General features: G+C 31.1%; 1 protein-coding gene across 1 annotated transcript in view; it reads right to left on the bottom strand.

Annotated features, from left to right (window-relative positions):
• The window catches only part of Mmut (methylmalonyl-CoA mutase), a 33,465-nt gene that overhangs the window by 14,372 nt on the left and 4,625 nt on the right, over positions 1-14,468 (bottom strand). Inside the window, exons 3-8 of the mRNA XM_076858609.1 lie at positions 13,343-13,710; positions 10,368-10,525; positions 8,253-8,424; positions 4,605-4,853; positions 3,090-3,201; positions 1,705-1,820 (exon numbers count right to left, since the gene is read on the bottom strand). Of these exons, the coding sequence (XP_076714724.1) occupies positions 1,705-1,820; positions 3,090-3,201; positions 4,605-4,853; positions 8,253-8,424; positions 10,368-10,525; positions 13,343-13,710 (1,175 nt within the window). The remainder of the gene's footprint in view (positions 1-1,704; positions 1,821-3,089; positions 3,202-4,604; positions 4,854-8,252; positions 8,425-10,367; positions 10,526-13,342; positions 13,711-14,468) is intronic.

Below are 14,468 nucleotides of genomic sequence, written 5' to 3'. Positions count from 1 at the left end.
AAGTACTGTTTTCTAAAACTTTTATTTCAGTTTTGAGCACATTCACATGAGTGTATGTAGACAGGCATGTAGGTGAAATGTACTTTTAACTGTGAGTCACGTTCTAAAAAGTTGGGATGACACTAGCATGGAGTTGAAAGCACAGGCATAGGAACAACATTTGGGTTCAAGTTCCAGCTCTGACATTTACTAGCTGATAGTATAAAAGAAAATTATTAACATCTCATTATATCAATCTTCTGTCAAATTGGATTTATAAAAAAAAAAAAAAAAACAGTTCTGACAAGGATGAAATGAGAAAATGCATACCTAAAGCAATTCCTAGTATAGCACTGGCACTCAATAAATCTCAATTTTATGAAAGGAATTTAAGAATTAAGAATTTCATTAAGAATTAAGAATTTCATAGTTTCAGGAAACAAGAGCTTCTGCATTTACAGCCAGTATAACATATATATGACTTAACATCTTATCATTGTATCCCTGTAAAGTAATAAATATAGTAAATACCTACAAAGCAAAATAATATAGAAAAACAACAGTCTAAGAAAAGAACTTAGCACAGTGTGTGGTACATATAAGGTGCACAAAAAATGTTAACAATTATTGCACTATTGTCCTTACTGAATTTCTCTTTCTTGCCAAAAATAAGGCTTATCATTGTTTATGATAAATGGAATCCCTCAAGCTTGAGGATATAGAGTTAATAAGAACCTAAAGTACTGGAGAAGGAAAAAAGTTTTCTCTTAACAAAATAAATACTAAGACTTTGGAGATGACTTAAAATAAAATTGTACATGCTAAATAGGGTCTTTCTTAAAAATGATAAAATTATAAGAGTGAAAAATCATTGTTACTCCTGATTAGATCGAAAGTGTACGTGTAAACAATATCATTAAACACCTGCCACTAACAATGAAAAAAATTTGACACCGACAATCATGCATTCAATATAACTGGGCAGTTTTAAATAACCAGAAGAAAAGGGAACAAAGAAAAATCATTGTGGGATTTTGTTTTGTGACTTAGAATTAGCAAGTAATTACAAATGCCAGAGATTAGGAGCTCTAGGTAGCTTGTTACAAGAGAAATACACAGGTTACAGCAGTAAAAATTAATGTTTTATCTATTTTGGTATTTTATATAATTTTACTTATCTCAATGAGGAACTGAAAATAAAAAGGATACATAATCAAAATAAATATATAATACTCAAAATTAAGTTCATTATAAACTGTAGCATATCTATCGTTGGATTTTAATAATCAGAAAGCAAATCATTCTTTCATAGTAGTATCATAGTAGAAAGAAATTACAATGAAAAGCCCTAGATTCAAATACAGACTCTGAACTTTCTTTTCTTTATTTTTACTTTTGAGTGATTTACATAATTATATAAGCCTCAGTTCTAATCAGTAAATTATGTAAGGTACAATTATTTTAGTGTGTTTTTAATACTAAGTTTAACAGGGGCAAATATCATAGTTTAAAAATACTTGAGTTTCTGGTGTCAACAGACCTCAATTGAGTCTTGGCTATTCATTTATCCCAATCAAGTTTTTTATCTTTAGTTTCTCTGTTGTTAAAAAGATAGGGGTAATCCCTATCTCATGCAATTGTTGTGAAGATTAAAATAGGACAATGTAAGGAATTATCCAGCTTCCAGAAAACAGAAAATACTTATAAAATAATAGCCATTCATACCTTTTTAAGTTTTTCAATCTGCGTCTTACGCACTGAAGTATTATCAATTGCCAGAACTTCTACAGATTCTTCTTTTTCCAACTGGTACTTATTTACTCCAACAATTACTTCAGAACCTATAAATTTCCAAAAGGAAAATAATACAGAGATTCTATTCACAAATAATTGCCTAACAATGATGCTGTAATTATCATGTATTTTCCATAACAATAAAAGTAATATTCCTAACTTTTAATGAAACTTCAGTATAGAAAGCAAATCTCAAATTTGGGGTGAAGGTGCAAGGGGAAAGTACAGTTGCATATGAGAATTTCTATGAAGGAGGACTTTTATTTTCTCCCAAACTACATGCTTTTTCAGTGTTCCTGATAAGCCTTCTTACAACATTACAAAACATAAGTAATCAGAGCAGTTACCATGCAAGATTTAGAAGCTAGAGAATCAACACCCAACAGCTTTTCTAAATTTTCTTGGATTTTCTTACAGTAAATCACTTTCAAACATAAAATACAGCTGGGCACGTTGGCACACACCTGTAATCCCAGCAGTTCAGAAGGCTGAGGCAGGAGGATCACGAGTTCAAAGCCAGCTTCAGCAAAATGAGAGGTGCTAAGCAACTCAGTGAGACTCTGTCTCAATAAAATGTAAAATAGGGCTGGGGATGTGGCTCAGTGGTCAAGAGTCCTTGAGTTCAATCCCCAGTACCAAAACAGACAAACAAAATAAATAAATAAATAAATACAAACACTTTTTACTATCTATAAGTGATTAATCAGAATTAAAAAGGCACCTCCTTACATGATAAAAAATATATTTTGCCTCAAATGAATAGATTATTATTCTTATCTAAACACATCTTAACATTCCTACCCTAGCTTATATTCTTTATTTCCTTCATAGCAATTAACACAATCTGTAATTACTTTGTTTACTTATTCATTTTCTCTTTCCCTAGAATGTAAGTTCTCTGGGCACAGAGTTTAGATCTGGCCTGATCACAGTTGTATGCCCAGACACAGCAAGTGCTTCAAATTTAACATGGTAAAAATGATTCATAGATTGAATGAATGAATGAATATGCCAATATAGAACACAATAATCACTGATAGTGTAATCTTCAAAATGTTACACTCATCTATGTATATATATATATATATATATATATATATATATATATACATGGGTATACATTCATGGATACATATATATGCTTGCCTACATACATCTATGCAGGCACAAATACAAAAATATAAACATATATGAATATATAGAGAGATTTTTTCTCAAAAATTATTTTTGTTTTATTAACTATATGTTATCATCAAACAAAAATTGGTATTTCTTAATGCTGGATTTCATACACATACTCTTCCATTGTTTCTTACCAGAATCTATTCTAGCTTGTCTTCGGGCAGCACATTCTTCAATTCGAAGTTTAGGTAATCCCTCAGCTACAGCTTTGGCCATTCCACCCATTTCTTCAATTTCATTAATGAGCTAACAATAAGAAAAACAGAGTAATAAAACTAGAACACAACAAGAAAATTTAAAAATTTTAAAGAACACAAATTAGCTCTGAGTGTTATTATATAATTACTAACAATACAATAAAATTATAAGCTGAAAGTCAATATTTCATAAGAAAGGAACTAAATAGCTATCAAGGGAATTAATTTGAACTTGTGAGTTTAAATTTTTCTGTTGAAAAGACAATAACAAAAGTAACAAGTATATTCTAAAGACAGAAAACTTCACTTGAATCTTGGGAGAAGACTAAAGTTTTCTGAGGAATCTCCATACTGCTTTCCATAGTTGTTGCACCAATTTGCAGTCCCACTGGCAATGTATTAAGTGTACCTTTTTTCCCACATCCTTGCCAACATTATGAAGGGAAGGGAGGGAGAATGGGATTAGGAAAGATAGTAGAATGAATCAAACAAAACTCTCCTATGTTCGTATATGAATACATGACCAGTGGAACTCCATATCATGTACAATCACTAGGATGGGATCCTAATTAGAGTGTTATACTTCATGTATGTATAATATGTCAAATGTACTGTCAAATTTTAAAACTTTTTTAAAAAATATTTATTTTTTAGTTTTAGGTAGACACAATATCTTTATTTTATATTAATGTGGTGCTGAGGATCGAACCTAGTGCCTCATGCATACTAGATGAGCACTCTACCACTGAGCCACAAATAGCCTCTAAAACTTTTTTTAAAAAGAAGTGCTTCAGAAAAACAGAAGCATGAGATTCAGGATTAAGAATACAACATAGAAGAAGTGAAAAAGTATTCTTAGCATAAAAGCAAGGAGAAGGCAAAGGACAACAATGATCAACATCTTAGAGAGAAACCACTTTAAATCAAATGAGAACATCAGAACACTTGGGAAGGAATTCGATAAGAGACAGGGAAAGTATTAAAAGTGAGCTAAAATACTAAACTATCATACTAAGAAAAGAATAAATGCTGTCTAATGTTTAAACATGACAAAATAAGAAGAAACAGTCATGTATGACCTTAAAGTAGATAAAAACAAAAAGGACAACAAACAAAAGTATGAAGCATATGCCAAGAAATAGGAAAAAAATAAAGTGAAAAGCTAATGACTGCTTTTTTTGGTATACGTTCTTTAACTTTAGCAGTCTTTTTAACTCTTTGAATGAAATACTTTAACATAAAAACAAACATTTTTAAATTGTTTCAATTTTGAAAACTACAAAATCAAAGCTGAATTTCCCCTTTTCTCACATTTTCTAAATCTTGATATAAGTTTAAAAATGATTAGATTTATAAGGCAAACAAAACCCCCAAGAACTTTGATACATAAATTTATCAGTCATTATAAATTTATAAATCTTGACAGCAAAGCTTCAAAGAGGAGACACTGACCTTTAAGGCAGCATCATAAACATCATTTGTGAGAGATTCCATCATATATGAACCCCCCCAAGGATCAGCCACTTTAGGAATGCCAGATTCTTCTTGAATGATGATCTGTGTGTTTCTGGCAATTCGAGCACTTTTCACAGTTGGCAAACCCAAAGCTTCATCAAAAGAATTTGTGTGCAAAGACTGAGTCCCTCCAAACACAGCTGCCATTGCTTCTACTGCAGTTCGGATAATGTTATTGTAGGGATCCTAAAACATTTGGTAAGAAATAGAAACAACAAAATAAGGAAACAGTTGATAGATGTTGTGATTATAAAAGGATATAATTAAGCAGATATAATTAAGCTGCCCACTTTCTATGCCAATGTCCACATTAGGCTTCAAAATATCAAATAAACTTAAGACAAATTAGTGATTATTAGTGGAATTAGAATTAAAAACCAACTGTACAGTATATGCTCAGGAACTAAAGCATTGTGAAATATCAAACATTTGTTGTGCCCACTTTTATACTTCATAAATATTTGATAACAATATCATGTCTTTTCTCCTTACATTTTATGAGCCCTCATCTCCTAATTCTCTCTCTTCCAATTATATTTTAGAAATCAAAGTATGGACCTCCTCGATATGCACAAAACAGACACTCAATACATGAATAACTAATTAAAACAAATAAAAAAATGAATAATAAAATGAACAATGGACTATGGGGTATGAAATCTGGGTTAGAACTTACTATGTTCCTAATTATAATTTGAGAAACTAATTTTATTTCCCTGAACTTTAGTTTCCTTAGCTTATAAAGCAAGCAAATTGAGACTAAAAAAAAGTATTATTAAAATTTCTCCCAAACTCAAAATCTCTTTCTCCATTTTTATAAGGACCTGAAGTTATATTTCATATGGAACATATAAGCTGTAATTCATTTTTAAATTTATAAAAGCAATGGAACTTTAAAATTATAAATTACTTTTAAACGTATCAAAACACTTTATGTAAAATGAACATGTATAAAGACAAGATTATCTTTCAACTTTGTTTTCTAAATCCACTGTGGTTCACTTAATACCTACTTTAATGTTAATAATTTATTTTCCACTGTTTATAATTTTGTATCCTACTTTATTTCCCTGTTCCAAAATTTGAACTTCATTCAATTTGGGGGTGGGGGAGAGTGAGTGCCAGGGATTGAACCCATGAGCACTTAACCACTGAGCCTCATCTTCACTCCTTTTTAAATTTTTCATTTTGAGACAGGGTCTTACTAAGCTGCTTACGGTCTTGCTAAGTTTCTGAGACTGGCTTTGAACCCATGATCCTCTTGACTTAGCCTCCCTGAGCTGCTGAGATTACAAGTGTGCACCATTGAGCCTGGCTCCAAAATTTGTTCCTTAGTAGAACATTACATATTACATTTTCACTAAATTACTTAGTTTTCATTCTTCATATGAAAACTGCGATTTTACAGAATTTTTGTTTTTCATTACAATTATTGTTGTATGAAGTATTCACAATGAATTTATTTTCCTGGTTTTTTATTTTACTTCTAGGCTATTATGTTTTATATTGTATGCTTGCTTCATTTTTCATTTATTATTCTAGACTAAATTTGCACACTGTCAAGTTCCTATGTAATTTCAGTAATTGTAATTTTTTTATATATGACAGTGGAATGCATATTTTCTAATTACACATACAGAGCACAATTTTTCATATCTCTGGTTATATACAACATATATTCACAACAATTCATGTCTTCATAGATGTATTTTGAATAATAATGACCATCATATTCCACCATCATTTCTAACCCCATGCCAAAAGGCATTTGAAAAAATACAGACATATGCAAATAGTACAAGTTTAAATAATATATAATTTATTATGGGAAAATAGGTATTCTCATATATTGTTGATGGAACTATATTTTGATTCTTTGGAGGGTAATTTGGTAATACTATGAAATAGTTGGTAGATTTTAGCCATACTGTGCAAAAAAAGATGCATTTTTACAAATACATGCATGCAATATTATTTGTGCAAAAAATTGCCAATTAAATGGCAGTGTTTTAAAAAACATAACCAAAACTATAGAACACTATACAATTATTTTGGAGAGAAGAATATTTTTACATATAGTTGTGAAGTAATACTTAGGAATATTGAATTTTACTTCAATCCCCATTTCCCCTCCCTTCTTGTCCCCTCTTCCCTCCTCCTTTTCTCCCTTCTCTACTCTATTGATATTTTTTCTTTTGATTTTGAAAAATGATAAAATCTGATATCATATTAGATTCTGAATGAATTATTTGAGGTTTTGAAATGTAGCCAAGGTTCCAAACTTGGCCCTTTTTGTACTCCTTATAAAAAATTGCAAATGTATGCATCTTAGAAGAGTCCATCCTGTAAATTTTTAGAAAATATATGTCTCCATATATTTTTTTTTGTTTTTTTTTTATATTTTATTTTTGTTTTTGTTTGTTTGTTTGTTTTGAGAGAGAGAGAGAAACAGAGAGAGAGATAGAGAATTTTATTTATTTTTTAGTTTTTCGGCGGACACAATATCTTTGTATGTGGTGCTGAGGATGGAACCCAAGCCGCATGCATGCCAGGCGAGTGCGCTACCACTTGAGCCACATCCCCAACCCAAAGAATAGTTTTAATAATAGTATTTAAGAAATGAATAATCTTTATAAATTATTTGCTCTTTATGTAACCATTAAACATCTATTCACTGAGAGAAAAAAAGAGACAAGATTATGACCATAAAATTTTAGTGTAATAAAATAGAATTAAAATAAATAACCCCAGAAATAATAGTATTTAAATGGTCTGCTTGCTCTAATGCTTGCTTGAACATAGAGCTTTTATAAATAAAATGCATATATATATATATAATCAACTTTTAATTACTCAGTTTTATATTAAGACTCCTATTAAAACTATATGATAATAGTAATTAAATTATGAGTTTAGATTTTTCTCATCATGAAATATTTTTTACTTTTTAAAAAATTTATTTTTATTACAGCATTATAATTATACATAGTATTTTATTTCAATCCCCATTCCCCCTCCCTTTTTATCCCCTCTTCCCTCCCACTTTTCTCCCTTCTCTACTCTATTGATCTTCCTTTCACTCCTTTGTTTATTTTATTTTATTATTTATTTATTTTTGGTATCAAAATTTATTTATTTTGGTACCAAGGATTAAACTCAGGGGCATTCAACCCTATTTTCTATTTTTTTTCAGAGACAGGGTCTCATTAAGTTGTTTAGTACCTCACTTTTGCTGAGGCTTGCTTTCGCTCCCATCTCAGCCTCTCAAGCCACTGGGATTATAGGCATAAGTCGCCATGCCAAGCTATTTTTGATTGCTACCTTCTACATATACCTAAAGGAGAAATTCCCTTAAAAACGTAAAACAGCACTGTAAGATTTAAATGATATTATATTGTTAACCACTAGATGGAGCAAATTTTATTTATGCAATATGATAAATACAAATTTAAATGTGTTTTATGCTTCCGAATATTGACGATTTTTCAAATGTTAACAGATAAATTCTACATGCTTGTACCATGTTGGTATAAGGAAATATTTATTTTCTTCATTAAAATTCTCTATTTTGAATTATATACATACCTGTTCAGTAAGTGACCATCCTGATGTCTGACAATGTGCTCTTAGAAGAAGAGATTTAGAATTTTTAGGCTGAAACATTTGCTCTATTAAATGAGCCCACAGTCTTCTCCCAGCTCTCATCTTTGCTATTTCCATATAGAAGTTCATCCCAATTCCCCAGAAGAAAGACAACCTAAAACAATAATGTTAAATCCAGAATTTGCTTAAATTTAATAATATAAAACAGAAAATTAATTGTATCACACACTAGAAAATCAATATCCAGATTTTAATATCAAACATCTTAATTTGAATTAAAAAATACACACATATAAGTATGTGCAAACCTTAACATATAAAAGTATAATTTTATGCATGTAGAAGAAATAGCTTAGAAGTAGCCTAAAAACTATTCAATTTGCAATTGTTTTTCCTTAGGAAATAATCTCCTAATGTGTCCTTGATTAAATATTCATTTTCTAAAAAATAAAAAAATATTTTAGCAATATTCAGTATGTAAGGCAGGGTTTTTTATGGAGGGAATAAATGTCAAACTTGCTTTGAATGGGTAGCAAAAATACATTTTTTGGTGGGGTGGGGGTAGTGCACACCTGCAATTATAGCACTGGAAAGGCAGGAGGATTCCAAGTTTCTGGCCAGTGTTAGCAACTTAGTGAGACCCTGTATCACAATTTTTTAAAAAATTAAAAGAGCTGGGAGTGCAGCTCAGGGGTAAAGCACCCCTGGTTTCAATATCCAGTACCATACACACAAAAAAAAGTTCGGAATTTTTTTTCATACTATTTATGATTTGGTTTGAGCAGATTTTTCTCCAATTTGTCTCTAATTTTACGATTCTCTGCTATCTTATATTCTGTAGTTGATACAGGTTACTTAATCACTTCTAAAACCACAAAGGTTATGATATCTTAAATAAAACAAGGTGAGCTTTAGGAAACCAAAACTTAATTTAAAAAAATACTTCATGTATATTTGGAAGAAGTTCCTAATATAGTATTTTTCAAATATTTTGGTCCTACAAACTTTTTTTTAAAATTTTTTATTTGTAGGTGGACACAGTACCTTTATTTTATTTTTGTGTGGTGCTGAGGATCGAACCCAGTGCCCCATGCATGCCAGGCAAGCACTCCACCTCTGAGCCACAACCCCAGCTCCCCCCCAAACTCTTTAAACTCTTAAAAATTAATGAAGATCCTAAGGAATATTTCTTCATTTGGGTAATATCTATCAATATTTTATTTACTAGTTCATTTAAAAACAACAATAAACTTACAACGTGTTAACATTAAGTAATATTTCTATGAAAAATAGGTACACTTCTCTAACACAAAAATTGTAATCAAAAATCATTATCTTTACATTTTTTGCAAATCTCTGTAACAGTTGTAGTCTTAGATCTGCTGCTGCATTCAATCTGTTGCAACATTGCATCTCATGTGAGTTCTGGAAAACTCCACTATAATCTTGGGAGAATTAAAGTGAAAAAGGCAAATAAAGTTGTAAGTTAGTCATGAAAACAGCTTTGACCTTGAAGGCCCCATTAAAGGTCTAGCAATCCCCATGAGTCCTTGGACCACATTTTGAGAACTGCTATCATAAAAAATATGCAACATCCTGGTATAAAGGAACATTCACTGATCTCTAAAAGGCAGAAGTCATGTTTTCCAAGTGCTGTACTGCCAGCATACAGGTTAGTGCTTGGCTCAGAGCAAAGCTTAACAAGTAAATACTTTATAAACCATATTTTTCCCTTTACTTTTCCATACAACTTTATTAACAAGATTTTTTGAAACACGTTTCATAGCACTGTGCATACAATATTTATATTACATAAGTACAACAGAAAAAAGTAACAGATGATTTCCATATTTTCAAATGGAAAAATTAATAAAAGTAAAATTGCTTAATCTTATGTTTACATTTTAATATAATTTGTCAATAAACAGTATTCAATTATTCTCTCATTAACATATAGATAAAACATAAGACAATCCAAAAGTAGCATGACATTTATATTTGTAAATCCATTTTGTCAACATATTTTGCTGCACAGTAATAAAATGGTTTTAAGAATCTTCTTAATTTTGAGACAATATCTAAATTTAATTTACTTACCTTGGTGCAAATTCATCAATTGTTAGGCCAGCTTGGAGTCCAGTTCTACAGTACTCCAATCCATCTGCTATAGTATAGGCCAGTTCCAGAATGGCATCAGCTCCTGCTTCCTGCATATGGTATCCACTTATTGAAATTGAATTAAATTTTGGCATGTGCTATATAAAATAAAAATCACAAGTGAACAAAAATATTAGGAGATTGTATTAAAACCATTTTCTAAGAGCAATTATTAAAAAATGATGTTCAAGTCAGATATACTTGATAATTCATACTATTTACTGAATACATTTAAGGATTGCTATACTAAATTCCATCTCAAATTTAAAAGATCTATCCATAAATCATCAAAAAGACTGAACCTGTTTTATTTTTCTAATGGAAAGAATCTGCATTAACCATTCTTTAGATTAAATAAAAGAAAATATCATTGATTCCAAACCAATACTCTGGCCTCAGAAGAAGATGTATCGATTTCATATTATTTACTAATTATTCATTTACTCTTTGGAATGAAGGCATCAAACATGAATAAGTACACAGTGGAAAAATGATTTTCAAATGAAACAAGATAAAAGGCAAGGCTAAAAAATAAAAAATGGGGGTTGGGGTTGTGGCTCAGTGGTAGAGCAATTGTCTGACATGTGTGAGGCACTGAGCTCGATTCTCAGCACCACATATAAATAAATGAATAAAATAAAGGTCTATCAATAACTAAAAAAAGTTTTTAAAGGTAAAAAATTGGTTTGATTTATTGTTAGATTTAATGCTAAGCATATCTCAGTTGGGTTCTTTTTACCACAATCACTAAGAGAACTGCATTTCCACTCTGACCCTAAAATTTCATGTTAGATAAAGTATATAATCATAAGTGTTCTACAGAGTCCAAAAATTATTATCCTTCCAGAATTAACTAAATATCAAATAATAAAAACTCAATCACAAAGAAATTGTACAGTGTTTAAAAGGACACACTCTCGAATCAGAGAGCTCAGATTCTGTGCCACTCAACTAGCTGAGACTGTACACATGTCTCTCAGTCTGTCTATTCCTTAGTTTCCTAAACTACAAAATAGAGGCAATAACTATAACTTTCCCATTGAATTGTTTTAGGATTAAATGAAATGACTCATCTAAACAATTTAGTATTATTCCAGCATATAGTACACACTCAAAAATCTTCTAGATACTACACTAAATAAAATAAGGCAGCTACACAAAGGCATTAGTCTATGATTCCTCTTATAAAAGCACTTAGAATATCAAATTCACAGAGATAGAAAGTAAAATGGTGGCTTCCAAGAGCAGTAGGGAGGGCAGAAAGGGGGCTTATTGATTAATAGATATAATAGAGTTTCAGTTTTGCTAGAGGAGAAAGTTCTGGAAATAAATGATAGTTACAGTTACCCAACAATGTGAACGTACTCAATGCTACCGAACTGTATACTTAAAATGGTTAGGACGGTAATTTTATGACCTATTATTTTGCCAAAATTTAAAATTCTTTAAAAAATACAAAAATTCACACTTACAAAGTCCTTCAAAGTAACATTATTTGATCAGTATCTGAAGTTGGCATTATATCAATTATATGAAGGATTGTTATCAAGAGATTTTGAATTTGTGGATGGCATTAGAATCTTTCACAAGATGAAATACCCAACTATAAAACAGCACAGACTACTGTTATCTATACAATAACCATTCTCCCCCTTCCTCTATTAGTGGAACCATAAATTCAGAATAGCAAAATACGAAGCCCTACATTTCCACTGTTCTTTTACTAGCATTTGCATCCACTGAATTACAAGTGGGAGTTTGGTGTGTTTCCTATGGAAGTTCATTTTTAATTGGAGGAGCTTGGTCTCTCTTCCTCTGACACATACCTGGTCCACTTCCTTCCTTAACCAGAGCTGACACACTAACAGTAAAAGATAAGCAAGATAAAAGGAGCCTGGAACCCTGATGAATACTGAGATTCCATTTAAGCAATCCCCTGACTGTCCATCTTCTGACTTCTTTAGATGAAACTGACTTCTATTTAGTTTAAGTTACTGATATTTGTGTGTTTGCTATATGCTGCTAAACGCAATCCTCCTATGTACATGTTCTTGAAATCTAAAAGTGACAGAAATGCATAAGTACATACACTTCACTTGGGCAGATGCTGTTCATGAAAAGAAGTAAAATTATAAAGTGTAAAACCTAATATCAAATGGGAAGCAGTATACCAATGCTTGTGGAGATAGCCATAATTATACAGGGGTGAATGAATTAAGTATCTTTTTTCTTTTCTTTTTTTTTTTTTTTGTAGTCCTGTGTGTGAATTAATAAGATTTAAAAACATTAGATGGAGAAGAGATTTTCCCCTTGCCATTAAATAATGGACTAATGTTAAGGTAGGTAAGGAGAAGCAGAGCAATTCTAGCAAGAAGTAAAATTTGAGAAACAGGTGGAAATATATATATGAACTGCTCAAAGGAAAATGAAGGAGGAGGAGGAAAATGTTTTCCTGTGCTATTTCTATAGCTAATATTGAGTAGGGAAGATGAATCTAATTCAGGGATGAATATTAGGGACCCCATTGATGTTGAAGATATAATTCAGATCTTTCACTCCTGCATTTAGCATAAATACACTGATATTCTGAGCCCATCTGTCTTGACAACAGTGTCTATTTCAACTACATCTGAATTCTGGAGAAAAATAAAAATTATAAATTATGAGACTTCCCTGACTCTACCAATTATCATAAAATTAAATTTAAACAATAAAGATAATACAGTAAATGTACATTGTGCAGGTTAATGTCAGACCATAAAATATACATCAAAGACAAAAACTAATAACAATAAAACACAATGACTTTGTATTCTATTTCTCAGACCTTTCCTATATTCAAGTGAAGTCACAGAGTTCTGTGAAAACTCCTATATTCAAACAAGTACAGCAAAACATATAATGATGAAGTATACCTTAGCTGTATATTGGAATATGTCGGCAATAATTTTCATGGATGGTTCTGGAGGGAAAATATAAGTATTTCTGACCATAAACTCCTTTAGTATGTCATTTTGAATTGTTCCGGTAAGTTTCTCTTTGGGTACACCTTGTTCTTCTCCAGTTACTATAAAAGTTGCAAGAACTGGAATAACTGCTCCATTCATGGTCATGGAAACTGACATTTTTTCTAAAGGAATTCCATCAAAAAGAATTTTGGTATCTTCCACAGTATCAATAGCAACTCCAGCCATTCCAACATCACCACGAACTCGAGGATTGTCTGAATCATAACCACGATGCGTTGCTAGATCAAAGGCAACTGATAACCCTTGTTGACCAGCTAAATATATAAGGAAATATTATGTAAGATTAGTATGGCATCAAAATGAACTGATTTACTTTAACACTACACAAAACACTGATTTGTCTCATTACTGTATATTTTAAAACATTTTTAAAATTTTTGTTGTTGTTGTTGTAGTTGGACACATACCTTTATATTATTTATTTGTTTTTTTTGGTTTTTTTTTTTTTTGGTGCTGAGGATCAAACCCAGGACCTCACATATGCTAGACAAGTACTCTACCGCAGAGCCACAGTCCTAGCCCTATTTTAAACATTTTAATGCTTAGATATCTTTAAATAAAGATATTAGATGTTGTTTCTGATGTGCTAAAAATGTAAAAACTGAGTTCCGAATCAATGAGAAAGAAGAGACCGATCATAGTATCTCATATACTCATGTCTATCTGAGATTTGTTGCTTAAGCTCAAGCGGCAAATCACCTGGTTTGTTCTTGACAGTTTTTGACTGAAATATTTCTAAAACTCATGAAAAGATTGGGCTGTTCAAATATAGTTAAGACAAGAGCATTTGTTTACTCACTTTTTTGTTCTTTAACATGGTCAGAAGAAGATGTTTTAGCTAACAAAATTATGAAAGACACCCCATCCCCGTTTTTTGGTGTAATTCTGGAGATCGAATCCACTACCTTTTACATGCTAGACAAGAGCTCTACTACTGAGCTACATCCCCAGGCCACATCCAGAATTTTTAAATAAATATATAGTCTACACTAAACATATGTTCAGTCCCCCA

The sequence above is a fragment of the Callospermophilus lateralis genome, chromosome 6 (genome assembly GCF_048772815.1).
Source record: "Callospermophilus lateralis isolate mCalLat2 chromosome 6, mCalLat2.hap1, whole genome shotgun sequence".
NCBI lineage: Eukaryota > Metazoa > Chordata > Mammalia > Rodentia > Sciuridae > Callospermophilus > Callospermophilus lateralis.
Note: the sequence above shows the minus strand (reverse complement) of the source record. Positions and strands in the feature narration are given on the sequence as shown.